Genomic DNA, 17449 nt, shown 5'->3' with positions numbered 1-17449 from the left:
ATATTAGAACTGATTGTGAAAGGCTGGTGTTCTAGAATTTGGAGAAGGAAGCAAAAATCACGAGAAGCCAACATGGGTTCAAGAATAGTCAGATCAGATTAAACTTTTCCCTCAGGAAATATAGCAGATGCAGTGTATCTGGATCTCAGCAGGACATCTGAGAAGGTTTCTTATGATGTCCTTTTGGACAAACGGAGAACATGGGCTGGGTGAAAGGACAACCAGATGAGTTTCTGGTCACTGAAAGACTGTGCCCAAAGTACCTGTTAAGACTGGAGGGGACCCAGAGCGGGTAGCACAGCACTTGGGGCCTGTCCTTTCCTACACTGTTATCAAAGGCTTGAAGGAGGATACCAAGGGTAGGCTGACATGAACCTGGAAGGGAGAGACAGTATGCTGGATGATAAAAATCCAAAGTTTTAAAGATTTCAAGAGGTTCAAAGAGTGGACCAAGTTGAACAAGAACAAGGCTAATAATAAGGCAGTAGCAGGAGGCCTGAAGGCCGTGCGTGGGCTTCAGGTGGCTGTTAGCCTCATGAGTCAGCTGTGACAAAACCTAACACATCCATGGGTGTTCATCAAAGCAGAGCACCCAGGACAAGGGTGCTCTTGGCTGCCCAGACCACCTTGAATTTAGAGGATCTTGACCGGGAGCGTGGGCCATTCATAGCAGTTGAAGGAAAGGAAGCTGGTTTAGGCTGAAGGAGGGAAGGCGGGGCTCAGGCTCTCCTTGCACACCATTGCAGTCTGCTCTGCGCAGGGGCACCCAGCTGAGGGGAGCACCATTTCCCTGTCCATGTGCCCTGGTATAGGCTGTACCGCCTGAAGGAAGGGGTAAATATTTGTTATCCACCACCCAGAGGGGCACCTGTTTGGGTCTGTCCTCCTGGAGCTGGCCCAACTTGTAATTTTACAGAAGATTCACACATGCTAGCAATGGCCCAACTGAGCTTCTCTGACTGACCTGCCCTCAGATATCTAAAGGCTTGTTGTGAGGGGTCAGAACCATGATCTGTGGCATCCCAGGGACAGAACTAGGATCCATGGTGGAGACAGTGGGGAGGCCAAATCCAGCTCAGTAAGAGGTGCCTGAAACAAGAGCTGCCAGGAATGGGGGTGGGGAGGTATGGGTGGGGATTGAAAGACAGTGAGCTCCCAGTCACTGCAGATGATCCAGAAGAGACTAGAAGCCCACCAGGCACAGACTTTGGAGGGATCTAACATTCTGGGGTCCTGTTATTCCAAGACAACCACAGGCTGATACCAGCCTCTTCAGTGTGCCCTCAGTTTCAGCTGTGCCTGATCTAGGTTTGCCCTGTTTACTAATACTCACATTTCTTTCCCAGAAGATCCTGTCTTCAATGTTGGGGTGAAGTACATAGATAAGGGATGAGCAGATCTTGAGCCACAAACTTTTTGTTTGCTTTTTTTTATCATGGTAAAACATACATTAAATTTGCCATTTTAGCCATTTTTAAGTATACAGTTCAGCGGCATTAAGTACATTCACAACGTTGTGCAATCAATCTCTAGAACTCTTTTCGTGTTGCCAAACTGAAACTCTGCACCCATTAAACACTAACTCCCCATTCCCCCACCCGCCAGTCCCTGACAAACACCATTCTACTTTCTGTCTCTATGAATTTGATTACATTATGTACCTCATGTAAGTGGAATCATGCAGCATTTATGTTTTTGTGACTGGCTTATTTCACGTAACAGAATATCTTCCATAATGAAGCATGTGTCAGAATTTCCTTCCTTTTAAGGAAAGCCACAAAATTTTTTGATTCAAACATTTTTCTGAGCATACCCCACCTTAATTACCTCTGTACTTCTGCTTGAGAATCACTGAACTGCAGGGATCCAAGAGGAATTACTTCACCCCCTCATTAGAATACACAGCAGCACACTGGGTATAATTGAAAGCTTAAAACAAATACACGTAAATTCTGAGCAATAGTGTATCTCTAAGCAAGCTTGTGAATTCTCTACCTTATAAATAAGAACTGAAGTGCTTATTATAAAATTATGGGGACTATTTGGAGAGCTTAGAAAAATGTAAATGTGGAGAAAATGCTGTCCAAAAATTTGAGCACATTTTTCTAAGGCAGGCTTTTAAAAATGATTGAATTTCAAAGGAAACTGGATTCACAGCTACCTACTGCACTTAAGGCTTAAAGAGCCTAAAAACTCTGTTATGGACAAATATCCACAAACACTCTCTTATACTGCCTTTTCAGCAGATTCCTTTGATTTAGAAAGGCACCTCCTGTCAATAGTAAACAGTTAAAAACTCCAAGGACTGTGTGTATGCCTATTGTATGTATTAAATATGTATTATTGTTAAATACATATTATATGGAGTTGTTATGAATTCAAATACATATACACACATACAAATTGTTGATACTGGCTTCCTTTGGGAGAGGAAACTGGGGATGATGGAGTGGAATAGGGGTGAAAATGTTACCTTTCTGAGCTGTTATGTTTTCTTCATATTGCACATTTAAAGAAGTTTTCTAGGTAGTGATTTCATACACTATTTTGGTTTTTCTCTTAAAATTTTTATACTAAAAAAATCAATAACAGGAAATGTTGCTAAAAATAACTCATCCATAAACTCCAAGGTTACTCTAAAAAATTGGCCAAATCTGAAATTAGCCAACATGCATATTCTAATTACTCTCCCAACTTAATTAGAAATCAGTCTTTTTCCAAAATTAAAATGGTAACATGTGATTTCTACTTTGAGTTCAGCCTCAGTTTTTTTTAATTATTATTAGTTTCTGCTTTATAACAAAGTGAATCAGTCATACATATACATCTGTTCCCACATCCCTTCCCTCTTGCGTCTCCCTCCCTCCCACCCTCCCTATCCCACCCCTCCAGGCGGTCACAAAGCACCGAGCTGATCTCCCTGTGCTATGCAGCTGCTTCCCACTATCTATCTACCTTACGTTTGGTACTGTATATATGTCCATGCCTCTCTCTCGCTTTGTCACAGCTTACCCTTCCCCCTCCCCATATCCTCAAGTCCATTCTCAAGTACAGCCTCAGTTTTCACATCTTCAGCTCTAAGGGAGTAAGGGAAGCATTAGGAGATGTGTTGAAGGGAAAGCCTTTCTTGTTTGGGTTTATGTACGAAAAAAAAAAAAAAAAAAAAAGCAAACCACACTCTAGAATGACTAATTTTCAGTACGTAACTCTAGTCCACCATCCTGGTAATTCTCCAGTAATCTCTGTACAAAATTTTCAACTATTTGTGGTCTGATAACTGAAAAGTTTTCTCTCATGACTTGGTGTTTCCAAAGGTCTAGGGGAGAAACATACCAACACTAGTACCAGGAAATATCGAACAACCATTAATAGCTACGAGATGGCAACTGTCTGAGACATAACACTGGACACAAGCTGTCACTTCCAAATACACAAAAACTAATGGGTGAGGCAGGGGAGGGGAGGTGGTGGTTGAGAACACAGGATCCTCCAGAACATGGGAATAAGGAAGATCTCTAACAAGATTCCTAACGAAAAGATTTGGAAAAGTACCTCTGAAGTCCGGTGAACAATATTTTGTTACCATAACTAAAAATCCCAAACCAAATGTAATTATTGATCCTATATGGCATCTGTTTTCATAAAGTCCCTATATGTATCTGAACAATTATTTTGACCTAACACAACTATCAGAAATAAATGAAGAGCTATTATATTTATCTATTTAAGTACATTCCTGGTGTTACAAGGCAAAATTAATTTGAATGCAGTTAATAAAAAAAGAGGAGGAAATCCAAAAGAGAGAAGAAAGAGTCACAGATTAGAAATGTTGAGAGCCGCAGAAGGTGAACTTTTAGCTCCTGCACTGAAGCAGCAACAGGGCTGACACATATGTGATGAGGCATATACACAGTTATTCAGAATAGCATTGCTGAGGACAGCAAAAACTTAGAAACAACACACAAACTGTAGTATATCCTTCCAATGGGATAGTATGCAGCTGTAAAAAAAGAGAATTTCTCCATGTACTGATGTGAAAAGAACCATAGATTAAGAGGAAAATGCCAGCTGTAGAAAAGTGGGTATAAAATGCTATCTTTCATAAGAAAGATACAGAAAATAACAATAAAGGGAGAGGCCATCCCCTCAAGCCTATTCAAGGTCATTGGTCCAAATATTTGGCTTTCTCTGATATCATCACTTCTCCCCTCTTTCCTGAATCATTCACAAGAGCATACATTATTTCTCCCACCTCATAAAAATTCTCCACTTGATCCCATTTCCCCTGTCAGCTTTTGCCTCATTTCTTTGCTCCCTTTCTAGCAAATCTCTCAGAAAGAGATGTCTATACTTAATGTCTGTGACTTCTCTCAAAATCCTTCTTAGACCCACTCACACAGCTTTTACCTTCCACTCCACTGAAACTGATTTTGTCATAAACACCAGTGACCTCAACATGGCTAAAGCCAGTGGTTTTACTTGACTGCCAATAACATTTCACACAATTTGTCACTTCCTCCTGCTTGAGAAACTTCCATCACCAGACGTTGGGACACCACCCTGTCCTAGTTTTCCTCTACCTCACTGTTCCCTGTAGGTTCCTCTTGCTGGTTCTCCTCCTGCCTCCCCCCTCTACCGCCAGCTCTTAACATTAGAGCGTCCTAGGACTCAGCCCTTGGTTCACCGTTTTTGTTTTTTCTATCTGCACTCACCCCCTTGGTTATCTCATTTAGTATCATGGCTAAATACCATCTGTATGCTGACAACCCTCAAATTTAGATCTAATATCCACTTGGCATCTCTTCTTGGATGTCTAAAAGGCATTTCAAACTTTACTTGTGCATAATTAAATTTCTGATCTTCCCTCCCTAACTTGCCATCTCAACTGATGGCAATTCAGTTTTCCCAATTGCTCAGGTCAAAAGCTTTGGAGTCATCATGGACTCTTCTCTTTTTCCCAAACTCTATACCCAATTCATCAGTGACTACTTTAAAAATATGCCCAGAATCTTACCACTTAATACTTCCACTGCTCCCAACCTTGTTTGATTCACCATCTCCTCTTGCCTGGATTACTGCAATAGCCTCAAAACCAGCCTCTCCCTTCTTCCACCCTTTGTTCCCAACATAGCAGCCAGAGAGACTCTATTCAAATGTAAGTCAGATCATGCGACTCAAAATCTGGGACAGGCTCCCCATCTCATTCAGAGTAAACACTAAAGTGCTTGCAAGCTCCTGCACAGTCTGTTGTCCTTTCATGCTTCCTCTCTGACTTCATCTCCTACTACTCTCCCTCACTCTCTCCACTCCAGCCACACTTGGGTCTTTGCTGTTCCATGAATATGACAGGCATGCTCTGCTTCGGGCCTATGTATGGGCTGTCTTTCTGTCTGGAATGCTCTTCCCCCAGATACCCACATAGCTAACTCCCTCACCTTCTTCAACTCTGCTCAAAACGTCACTTTCTCAGTGAAGTCTATCCTGACCACCCTATTTAAAATTACAGTGTGCCCCTTTGAACCTTCACACCACTATCCTCCTCACTCCATTATTTTCTTATTTCTTATGTTCATTGATTATTGTCTGTCTACCCCCTTCTAGATGATAAATTCCATGAGACAAAGGATTTTTGCTCCATGACAGTTAGGATGTACAGTAGTCTTCCCTTATTTGTGGTTTTGTTTTCTGCAGTTTTAGTTACCTGTGGTCAACTGAAGTCTGCAAATATTAAATGGAAACTTGTAGAAATAAACAATTCGTAAGTTTTAAATTGAGCACCATTTTGAGTAGCACGATTAAATCTTGGGCCATCCTGCTCCATCCCGCCCCACTCAGGATCCCCAACCACTAACGTAGTCTCCTCCTGACATCCAACCATGGATGTCATAATGGCCTGATGATCCAGGGTCACCTGAAGCAGACGATCCTCTTTCTGACCTCTCGTTAGAAGATCAACAGAAGCCCAGTGCTAAATCAAAATGCCAACGTCATTCGCCTCACTTCCTCTCATAGGCATTTTATCATCTCATACCATCACAAGAAGAAGGGTGAGTACAGTACAATATTTCGAGAGAGACCACATTCACATAACTTTTTTATAATATATTGTCTTAAGTGTTCGATTTTATTATTAGTTATTGTTCATTTCTTACTGTGCCTAGCTTATAAATTAAACTTTATCGTAGGTATGTATGTATAGGAAAAAAACACAGTATACTATATAAACCCTATATATAGGGTTTGGTACTATCCCTGGTTTTAGGCATCCACTAGGGGTGTTGCAACATACTCCCCACAGAGAAGGGAGGACTACTGTATGTCCAAAACAGTGCTTAAAATATATATCCTAGAAACTAGCAGGTGCTTAGGAAATAGGTATTGAATAAAAGAATGAAATAGTATATGTATAAAAAGCACTGAGGGCTTCCCTGGTGGCGCAGTGGTTGAGAGTCTGCCTGCCGATGCAGGGGACACGGGTTCGTGCCCCGGTCTGGGAGGATCCCACATGCCGTGGAGCGGCTAGGCCCGTGAGCCATTGCCGCTGAGCCTGCGCGTCCGGAGCCTGTGCTCTGCAACGGGAGAGGCCACAACAGTGAGAGGCCCGTGTACCACAAAAAAAAAAAAAAAAAAAAAAGCACTGAAAAGGATATATTAAAAACTGAAAAAGATGATTACATAGGGGTGGCAGAAGGGGGTCAATGGTGGCAACAAGCCTGCTCAATATATATGTTTTATGTCATTTTGAATTTTGAACCAGGTCAATGCATTATCTGTTAAAAAATAAAATCAAATTTAAAAATAATATGACAGTGCTGGAACAATGAAGTATGTCAGCACTCTTTAACTTCCATATGGAAGAGCAAAAGTACTTGTGTACGTTATCATGTTGTGTGAGGCCTACTTCCTCCCGCGTGGCCCCAGGAGAGTCTTTTTCTTTTCTTTTTTTTAATTGAGGTATAATTGACCTACTACATTGTATTAGTTGCAGGTGCACAACATAGTGATTCAATATTTCTATACATTACAAAATCATCACCACTGTAAATCTAGTTACCATCTGTCACCATACAAAGTTATTACAATATTATTAACTATATTCCCTCTGCTGTATATTTCGTCCCCATGACTCATTTACTTTGTAATTGGAAGCTTGCACCTCTTAACCTCACTCACCTATTTCTCTCCTCTTCCCACTCCTGGGGAGTCCTGAAACTGACAGAGCCCTAGGGCGTCAGAGGTGGAAGCCAAGCCCCACCCCACTCCCTTTTCCGTTGGGGTTGGGGCTGGCCACCAGCAAGTGTACCCACAGGACCTCTCCCTGCCCCCACCTGTTTCTAATTTTAGATGAGATTTCCTACTCATACTTTCATTTTCTGACGGGAGACTCAGTGCACACAACAGCAAGCATCCAGCAAAATCCTCCCTGAAATGTGGATATGACAGAGCAGGATCCTCTGGTATTTGCACTTATTATTTATCAGGGGTCCTGTTTTTCAAAATGGAATTCCACATTTCTTCTACAATTGGCTACTTTCCATCATAAACAACTAAATCTGATTTTGCTTTTTCTTTAGGATAATAAAGGTGAATAGAAATATCACCAATGTCCTAACATAGTTGAAGTAGAAAATCCAAGAGTTAATGTTGTGCCTAGAAGTTCATACTTCTAAGATGTTTAAGACTTCCATAAGTCTAAACTTTGACAAGACAGAGCTCATGTATGTTTCAGAAATGTTCAGATAAGAAACTGGATACTTTTTCCAGGATACTCTCCTGGCAGGTCTCTGGCTCACAGATAATCCTTGCAAGGGCCACACACTTCTAGTTTGGGGATCTTCACCTGGCAAATGCCCACAGAGTTGGTTTGGGGTTTAGCTATGGGTTCAGCTGAGGGGGTAATATTTTACTGAAGTGTTGGGAATTCTTCCCGGCATACTTCCTCCTCCTGAGTTCAAGTTCAGACATGCACCTGCATCTGTAGGCAGGAGTCAGGTGAAGTCAGGATGAGAAGAATTCATCCAAGAGAAACAGTTCCTGGCCAGGTGGTGTTGGTGGTCTCCAAATGTGTCCCATTTTATGTGTGTGTGTGTGCATGGCTTCTTTAAGATAAAGCATGGAGGTGGGAGGGAGATAGCACACTGGGGGTACAATTAGGGTTTTTTCTTCCCTCTCACTCTGTTCCTAGGTCATTTAACTGAAGGAAACTTTGACTTCCTGGTGGCCAAACCACTTCCCCTCTCTTCCTCTCTGAACACCCCACACCCACATAGCCCCCTCCTTCTGAAGGGCAGCTTGGTTTGGCAGCACTTCACTTCTCTAACACAACCACCAACGCTCTGCACCTGAGCGGCCCCTGCATCCTAAGCCAAGGCAAAATTGAAATTTGAAGGCACACAACTGCCAATCACAGTTGTTCTCTTGATCAGCTGGGTGGCTGGAGGCAATGGGTAGGTTGAAAACCTTATTGCTTCAAGCATATGTATGAATTTTGTACTCCTGTGTTTCTCAAACTGCTTCCCAGAACACTAGTTCTTTGAGGTGATGAAAGATATTCCCAAGGGAATAAAAGGGTTCTGTGGTCAAATAAATTCAAAGAACATTTCATACTCTCTCTCTGGAGATTCAACACACAGTAGGATAGTAAAGGCTCTGAGAAAGTCTGGAGTAAAGGAACCTTTCTAACATTATTTACTCCCAGTTTCCCAAACTTATTTTTAAAAAGCAAATAAAACCCTTCTTCCCTAACCCCTGCAAAACACAGTAGAAATCCTCCTGTCCAATGCAATCAAGACTAAGAGTTGGTTTGTCAATCATAAGAAGTCTGTTAAACCAGAGAATGCTTAAAAAATGACATGCACTATCTTAAACATTTTATTTAAATTTAAAATACACAAATAGGGCTTCCCTGGTGGCGCAGTGGTTGGGAGTCTGCCTGCTGATGCAGGGGACATGGGTTCGTGCCCCGGTCCGGGAAGATCCCACATGCCGTGGAGCGGCTGGGCCCGTGAGCCATGGCCGCTGAGCCTGCGCGTCTGTAGCCTGTGCTCCGCAACGGGAGAGGCCACAACAGTGAGAGGCCCGCGTACCGAAAAAAAAAAAAAAAAAAAAAAAAAAACCACAAATATACAAACATTTGCCAATCTTCTAACATAGAGCCTAGGCTTTTTCTTTGTATGTACCCACTCACTGGAGTTCTGTACCGTCTTTCCTCTATAAATCATAATACATAGTGTGTGGTCTACAATTTCTAGTGTGTGTGTGTTTTTGGCATGTTTCTTTTTATGGAGAGATATCTTAAAGACCATGAAACAATCCAAAAGCATCATTTTTCATTTTTTTAAAAGAAGTTTTAGGTTCACAGAATAATTGAACAGACAATTCAGAGAGTTCCCATAAATCCCCTGCACCCTCACCCAAAACATACAGCCTCCCCGGTTATCAACATCCCGCACCAGTGTGGTACATCTGCTACAACTGATGAACATACATTGACACATCACTATCATCCAAAGTCCACAGTATACATTACGGTTCACTCTTGTGAAACTATGGGTTGGACAAATGTATAATGGCATGTATCCACTACTGTAGTATCATACAGAATAGTTTCATTGCCCAAAAAATCCTCTGTGCTCTGTTATTCATTGTTCTCTTCTCTCTCAACTGCTGGCAACCACTGATCTTTTTACTGTCTCCATGGTTTTGTCTTTTTTTGACTGTCACATAGTTGGAATCATACAATATGTAGCCTTTTCAGGTTGGCTTCTTTCACTTAGTAATATACATTTAAGCTTTCTTCATGTCTTTTCATGATTTGATAGCTCATTTCTTTTTAGAGTTCAGTAATATTCCATTGACTGGATGTACCATAGTTTATCTATTTCAACTTAGTTTTTAGAGAACAGATCTTTCTTTTTGTACTCCTATTTCATTGGTTTACATAATAATTAAATTACTCAAACACAATGACAAGTAAAACTGGCACAAACAGGTTTGGAGCAAACAACGATCAATGATGCTAGGTAAACATATGCAACCCAAAGGCTGTGATTAGTGAGTACTTTGCTGGCTTGTGCTACCAAGGGAATGGAAAGCTTCAGGTAATCCATGAGTCTGTTAGTGAAGGGGGGTTGGGAGAACTACTGCATTAACATGCGGAGGAGTTAGTATTCCAGGGCACACTGCCGGGGGAAATGCTGACTCAGCCCATGTTCTCCCAAATGTTTTGATTGTGCTTCCTTCAAGAAAAGCATTTTTGTTCACTCACCTTTAACATATGTCTGTTTATGTATTCATAACTACCTCCAGTACTATCAATGGCTAATATTGCAAAGCATGATGTACATAGGGTGAGATTCATCAACAATAAGAATGAATCTCAATCCACGTTCCCAATAGTTTCTTTGACTTAAAAAAAAATTTTGTCTGACTTCTTAGATGTGATTAGGTTATCTTTTTGAACCTCGTAATGTGGCTAAAGATAAGCATGTACTAGGATTAGTACTGTCAACTCTACTCTTTCTTATTATTCTCTTGTGCATTGCCTCCCCGGGGTCACTTCAGGACACCTTAGTGTAGAGCATAACATGGGCTTCTTACATACAGACGTAATCTATTTAGAAGTTCTAGTATTTTCTTCCCACATCCCTGGGATATATGCCTCCACTTTGGAGGCTGCTGGCCTTATAAACTGCTCAGAGAAATTTAGAAAATCAATTAAAAATTACTTCAATGCCAAAATGTCAAAGATGGGGAATGGCAGAGCCTTTCTGAATCAGTGGAGCCCATCTCTCTGTTAAGCAAGCCCTGAGGCTGAGTGAGGATATCTGGGGCTGCTTTTGATCACTCTCAGGGGAGCACAAGCTACCAAGAACTAGCACCAGACCAGGTGTGGCTGCCACATTTTCAGATGCTCACTGACAAACTGGAAGCTCATTCAGAAGCTGTATAAAAAGATTAAGCTCCAAGACAAGGTGGGGAGGAGGGAAGGGAATAGGGGAGAAATATTCGAGCCTGTGATGTCCCCTGTTCTCAATACTCTCCATTCCCAACTCCCTCTGGAGAAACCCCTAGCTCCAAGCTAAACTTGACCACAAATGGTGATCTCTTCATGAAGAAGCAGCCCCTGTTGGAAGCCCAATCCACTATGGCTGCTTCTTGCTGCTGAGATGAGCAGTAGGTGAGTGCAAGTTCCAAGGTTTCTCTTTTTTTTTTTCCGGTATGCCGGCCTCTCACTGTTGTGGCCTCTCCCGTTGCAGAGCACAGGCTCCGGACGCGCAGGCTGAGCAGCCATGGCCCACGGGCCCAGCTGCTCTGCGGCATGCGGGATCTTCCTGGACCGGGGCACGAACCCATGTCCCCTGCATCGGCAGGCGGACTCTCAACCACTGCGCCACCAGGGAAGCCCAAGTTCCAAGGTTTTATCACCCTCTTCCACATACTCAGCCCACAGAGGTCTCAGGAACACTAAGTCGAAGAATATAAAAGCTCCCCTAGCACACAGCGGCGACTCCATCACTTGTAGTGCGGGAACTCAGCACAGGAGAACACCCAGGCCTCTCCACCAAATCATGCTGAATCATGATTCAAAAACAAAACCCAACAATAACAAAACACCCTCATTACTGGCATTTATTTAAAAAATCTTAAGAGTACAGAATCTGAACAAGACTTTAGAATTGGCCAGTATACTCTAGGTTTTGGTAAGGTTTGGTAATATCAACCTTACCACCATTAAAAATAACTCTACCCCTCCCCTTTGCCTGACTCCCATCAGCCCCTTACTGAAGGCCCTTTCCAAGCACAGCTGACAAGCACCCTGCACAAGGCAACACGCAGCACAGCTGCAAAGCAAAGACACTTCCTCCCCTGGGCCCCCACCCGGACATCTCAGAAGCATCACAGCTCTGAAACGTGCAGATGGTTGCACCTGCCCTGTGCTTGTGGATTTTCTCCAAGGACTCAGAAGGGAACTGCCTGGATGCAGCAAACACAGCACAAACAACAGACGCTTTGTGTCTTGTTAAATGTTCTGTAATCGGAGCTCAACCACACTCTACTCTCTGGTGACAGTCAGAGATGCCCATTTGGTGGGGGCTTGCTCTCTCACTGCACAGCCTTTTCCCAAAGTCCTGCTTACAGAATTCAGTTGCTCGAAGCACTGATAAAACCACAGTGTCTTAGATGCCCACAGAGGTTATTAATTAACATTACAATGTCTGTGAACCTTGTCTCAAAAGGAAACCATTATTTATTTTGTTAGTCAAACAACTCCCCTTAGCTCAAAGGTTGTGGATTTTCCTACAGAATTAGTAGGAGTTAGGAGTAGACACTGTAGTTCAGAAAGGACCAGCCACATAATCTATGGTGCCCCATGAAAAATAAAAACGCAGGCCTTGTTCAAAAAGCAGGAAAAAAGTGTCGTTAAAGGTACTAAAATATAAAATGTTCTTCTTTCTTCTTCAGTCTCTCTCTTGACCTGTCACAGTGTTTTTGTTTTTAATGTTGGATCCTTGGCATGGGGATGCGCTCAGGGCAAGTACAACCTTCATAGGCACCAGGGGCCCCGCCCTGTGACTGGTGCATGAATGTACCTGGTCTACTAGCTACTGGACTGAGGCTTCATGCCAAGCCAGGGGTGAAGAAGTTGAGCTGGGCGTCTCCTCTTCCTGCAGACCCATTGCTCCTATCTACCGCGGATGGGCAACCCCAAGGGTATTTCAACCTCTGCCCTGGGATATTCTAGGTTCCCAGGGATGGGCAACAAGCTCACACCCAGCGAGTCACCCATCAAACATAGCCTGGTGCTGCCAGTCTGGGGTCCCTGAAATGCTGTCAGGTACACATGCCCCACACATGCCCTTGCCGTGCTCAGGCCCCCACTGGGTGGGGAGTGGCAGCCATTGCTGGATGTGGATGGTGAGGGGGAAGTTAGTGGTGCCTGGGGTGCCAGAGGGCAGAGGAACAGGCAGCTGAGAACTCCTCCTGGCAAGGTGGGGAGGCAGCAGGAGTGTGTGTGAGCCCAGGCTACAAGCTTTTGGTGCATCCTACATTGACTCACTGGATGCCACTTATAAAATACAAATTCTAAGTGAAAATGAAAAGTACAAGATGGAACCTACAAAGCATTAAACCCCAAGTGCCCCTGTGAGAGTCCTGTGGGAGTGTACTAGTCACTTGCCCATTAAGTCACCCTGACTTTAGACCTCAAATGAAACAATTTTGATTGTCTTCCCACCCCAAATATATGTATTTCTAAGGTATATATTTATATACGCTTATATATAAGAAAAAGCTTTATGTGTTTCCCCCATTTCAACTTTATTTCAACTATGAGTTAATCAGCAGAGACTGAAGTTTACAAATGTTTTCTACTTAAAAGCTCTTTAAGTCAAGAATATATATCAAAATGGTAAAAGTACTTCTCTCTGAGCACAGGGAACTATAGTCAATATCTTATAATAAACTACAACAGAAAAGAATCTGATAAAGAATATATAACTGAATCACCAGAAACTAATACAACATTGTAAATCAACTATACTTCAATTAAAAAAAAATTTTTTTAAAGTACTTATTTCTTGGGCCAAGGTGTTAAAAAGTAATTTTTATACTATTTTCTGGGCGTTGTAGTGTTTTTGTTTTTCCATGAATATGGACACATGGATTGCTTTCATAATTAGGAAAAAATAATAAAAATGTTATTTTATAAAGTAATAAAAAAACATACTTTACCTATAGGGAGAGTATGCTGCTCCTTGGACTTTTCTGATACAACCAGTGTTATCTCTCTGTTAACTTAATACCTCCTGGATCATATGAATTTCAAGATTTTCCAGAAGTTTCTGAAGCTAGAGTAAGTAGTTTGAGAGCCACTCTCCACTATTGGCTTATACTCTAGGCTCCTAAATTCTTGCGTAAGGGCCTTGGGCTGGGTCCTGTCCTTTTGTTACTCTCTCCTGGGGAAGAAGAAATGGTTCCTTTTTGGGGGTTCCCAAGTTGGGTAGATGCACATTTTTGGAGACAGACATCTTTTTTTTCCTGGCCCACATCTTGATTGATAAAATATATCCCTTTTTACCAGGTTCTGCTAAATTGCAAAGTGCTCAATGTCTGAAGCAACCTCTTGTGTTTTGGAGTCTCTAAATGTGGCCAGGAATTTCGTGAGCTGTTATTATAAGAAGCGCTTAGGTCTGAAACTCAATTTAGATACCAAGGAGTATTTCACAGGAAGATTTAAAACTCCATACATGATCAAGAAAAAACAGTGTTCCAATACCCCTGAGCTCTTACTCTACCCATTATGCTTGCAAAGCCCATGTTTCTCCCTGTCAGAGGACCCCAGGTGCTAGAGAGGAAGCAGAGTTCAGAAGGGTAAGCAACGGGCTTGGGACTGGGGGGTGTGTGTGGGCAGGGGGCAGGGCGGGGGGAGTGCTGAGTTCTCCTGGATGCTCAGTGGACATGCACCTCTGCACTTACACCCAACCAGCTAGAGTCTTTGTTCCCTGTTACAATAAGCACAGCCAGGCAGAGCCTGCATCCCAGGACTGAGAGGAACAAACACTTGGGAAAACAACCCCTCCACATAGACCACCAACACACACCAAATAGGCTAGTACATAAATTGTGTTGTCTTATTCTCGGAAAAACAATCACAGGAGCTATTTTAAATATTCCACTTCCATGAGTGTGCGTGTTGCAGGGGGGATACCTGTGTGCAGGATTTTATGTTTAAGATGCTAGTGGTTATGTTTTCTATTGTCTTTTTTTTAATTTGAGGAAAATAAAAATATGAAAACCTAGACTTACAGAACTGAGATGTTAAAGGGTAGTTATTTGCTTAATCAAAGCCCCACATACCTTTACATACTGAGTTTCCTCAGAGTCTGTTCAGCAATTTACAAACCCTCAATAAACACTTATCTTCTTAGAAAAAACACCACTTGGGTATATCTGTAGTTTTACATGCTAATGTCATAAAGCAAATTTTCAAGTCAAGTTCAAGATAGCTACTGCAATGGACTTGAGGACACGGCGGTGGGGAGGGGGAAGCTGGGGTGAAGTAAGAGTGCCATGGACATATATATATACACTACCAAATGTAAAATAGATAGCTAGTGGGAAGCAGCCGCATAGCACAGGGAGATCAGCTTGGTGCTTTGCGACCACCTAGAGGAGTGGGATAGGGAGGGTGGGAGGGAGGCTCAAGAGGGAGGGGATATGGGGATATATGTATGCATGTGGCTGATTCACTTTGTTGTACAATAGAAACTAACACAGTATTGTGAAGCAATTATACTCCAATAAAGATCTATTAAAAAAGAAAAGAGGGCTTCCCTGGTGGCGCAGTGGTTGAGAGTCCGCCTGCCGATGCAGGGGACATGGGTTCGTGCCCCGGTCCGGGAAGATCCCACGTGCCGCAGAGCGGCTAGGCCGTGAGCCATGGCCGCTGAGCCTGAGCGTCCAGAGCCTGTACTCCGCAACGGGAGAGGCCACAACAGTGAGAGGCCCGCGTACAGCAAAAAAAAAAAATAATAATAATAAATAAAATAAAATAAAAAAAAAGAAAAGAAAAAGAAAAAAAAATAGCTCCTACATACCTGCTGAGTTTTTATTTCAATTTCTGAAGCTCCTTTAGAGGGAAGAGTAGACTTACTACTTATTATAAGTCCTTCAAATTCATCTTCTTTCCCTATCCGTCTAGCTATAGCTTTCATGCTAGGGTAGAGAATGTCAGTTCTATTAAAGAAGAGAGACAGAAATTAACAAATGTTTTTTCTCTTTCAGATTCTCTGACAATTCTTTTCATTCATGTTCTGTTTCCTGTCATCATGCATAAACCTCCCAACTCATCACAGCCACTTACATCGACATCTAAATCCACCACAGTTACCACTCCCTTAGTCAATATTAAATTGTTAGGCCTTTTCCCATTGGGCACATTTAATTTCAGTCTTCATTCTTCAAAATATTGACAAGTCTTCTCACTCCCTGTTTACCAGGAAAGCTGGCTGTCATAACTCATAAGATAGACAATTTGGACTAGGCCACCAAAGTGAGCCCTAATACCCTCAGTAAGGTCCTGGGGTGGTGGCTGGGTGCTTAGTGAATGCTTGTTTGGTTACAGACACATGGCAGAAACCACATGCCTTTCCCATCAGCTAAGTCATCCCAGCCAGGGCTTGAAGTTGAGAAAACAACCCAGCATTCTGCAGACTGAACACCTCATGCTGCACCATATTGTAACCTTGGCTGTGATGCCTGAAGCTCTCAGAGACTCATTAGACTTGGGTCTAATGGGGCAGAGAGTGGAGAGGAGGTCACGGCAGCAGCACTCCCCACTCAATTTTCGCTGGGATCCTATGAGCTAAAAAGCTTAGAGTTAGCACTGAAGGGACACTTCAGAAGCACCAGTTCCCAGGGACAGAACTCTGGGAAAATGATATACAGTGTTGCTCAGTGGAATCTAGGGCTGTCCCTGCAGTCAATGGAACTCAGCTTCTCCTGTAAAGCACTGTTCATAGAGACACACTGCCCAGCTTCCTCTGTGATCAGTGGGGCTAGGCAAACCAAATTCATGGACCAAATGTCACCCTCAGAGCAAGGGCAGTAATCTGCCAGATCCCAGGTTCAACTCCTTCACATGAATTTCCCCCTGAGTACACTCACCCATAGAGATCCGAGAACTGTTTGTGGAGAGAGGGAGAATTGATGTCCTGGCCTCGCAGCTTGAGTCGGCCCCAGTGCTTCTTTAGCACTTCCAGTTGCTTCCAGAGCACCAGAAATGATCTCAGCAAAGCAAGGGACATCACTGCATCACATGGGCCCCCCAGCAGCCTGGAGGTCTTTGGGCTGCTTTGGAACCGACTTCTGAATCCTTGCACTCTGGACAAATCTGGCTGAAAGCATTACAGAAATTCTTTTTTTAAATTTTATTAGTCATAGACCACTACAGGATGACCTTTTACATTCATTCAGCTCATGCAGAATGAAGTCTTTGGAGAATGACCTTTCTCCCCAGGAGGAATGTTTTACAGGCCAGCAGCACATGTAGAGTTTAGAGAGTATAAGCATCCTTCCTGAATAGACAGTATATAGAAAGGAGAGAAATGTCTCTATTTCAATTTTCTGCTTGAGCTGTGAACCACTCACTTTAAAACTCTTTTACTTGGGTGCCAACATTTTATCTGCCTTTGAAAAATTGAGCCTTTCATGTTTAGCCTCTGCATTTTAGAAAGAGCTCTTCCACACAGTCAAGATTTAACAACCCATCATGGAAGAACTATATTATAACTTTAAATTGGGGATTTTACCCATTTTATGGGTAAGGAAATGGAAACTTAATTCTTATCTCCTATTCCTCCTCCCATCCTTTAAAAGTTAGGCAGAGAACATGTCTCTTGATTTGAATTTATTATTCAATAGGAAATTTCACTTTAAAATTATGATT

The 17449-nt window shown here is 42.6% G+C and overlaps 1 protein-coding gene across 1 annotated transcript in view; it reads right to left on the bottom strand.

The window, feature by feature from the left end:
* The window catches only part of LOC307061531 (uncharacterized protein), a gene marked incomplete at both ends in the record, with an annotated part of 168366 nt that overhangs the window by 39823 nt on the left and 111094 nt on the right, over positions 1 to 17449 (bottom strand). Inside the window, 6 exon segments of the mRNA XM_079716717.1 lie at positions 3208 to 3212; positions 3215 to 3316; positions 13735 to 13799; positions 13801 to 13850; positions 15600 to 15738; positions 16669 to 16898. Of these exon segments, the coding sequence (XP_079572843.1) occupies positions 3208 to 3212; positions 3215 to 3316; positions 13735 to 13799; positions 13801 to 13850; positions 15600 to 15738; positions 16669 to 16898 (591 nt within the window).

The sequence above is a fragment of the Hyperoodon ampullatus genome, assembly GCF_949752795.1.
Source record: "Hyperoodon ampullatus genome assembly, chromosome: 12".
NCBI lineage: Eukaryota > Metazoa > Chordata > Mammalia > Artiodactyla > Ziphiidae > Hyperoodon > Hyperoodon ampullatus.
Note: the sequence above shows the minus strand (reverse complement) of the source record. Positions and strands in the feature narration are given on the sequence as shown.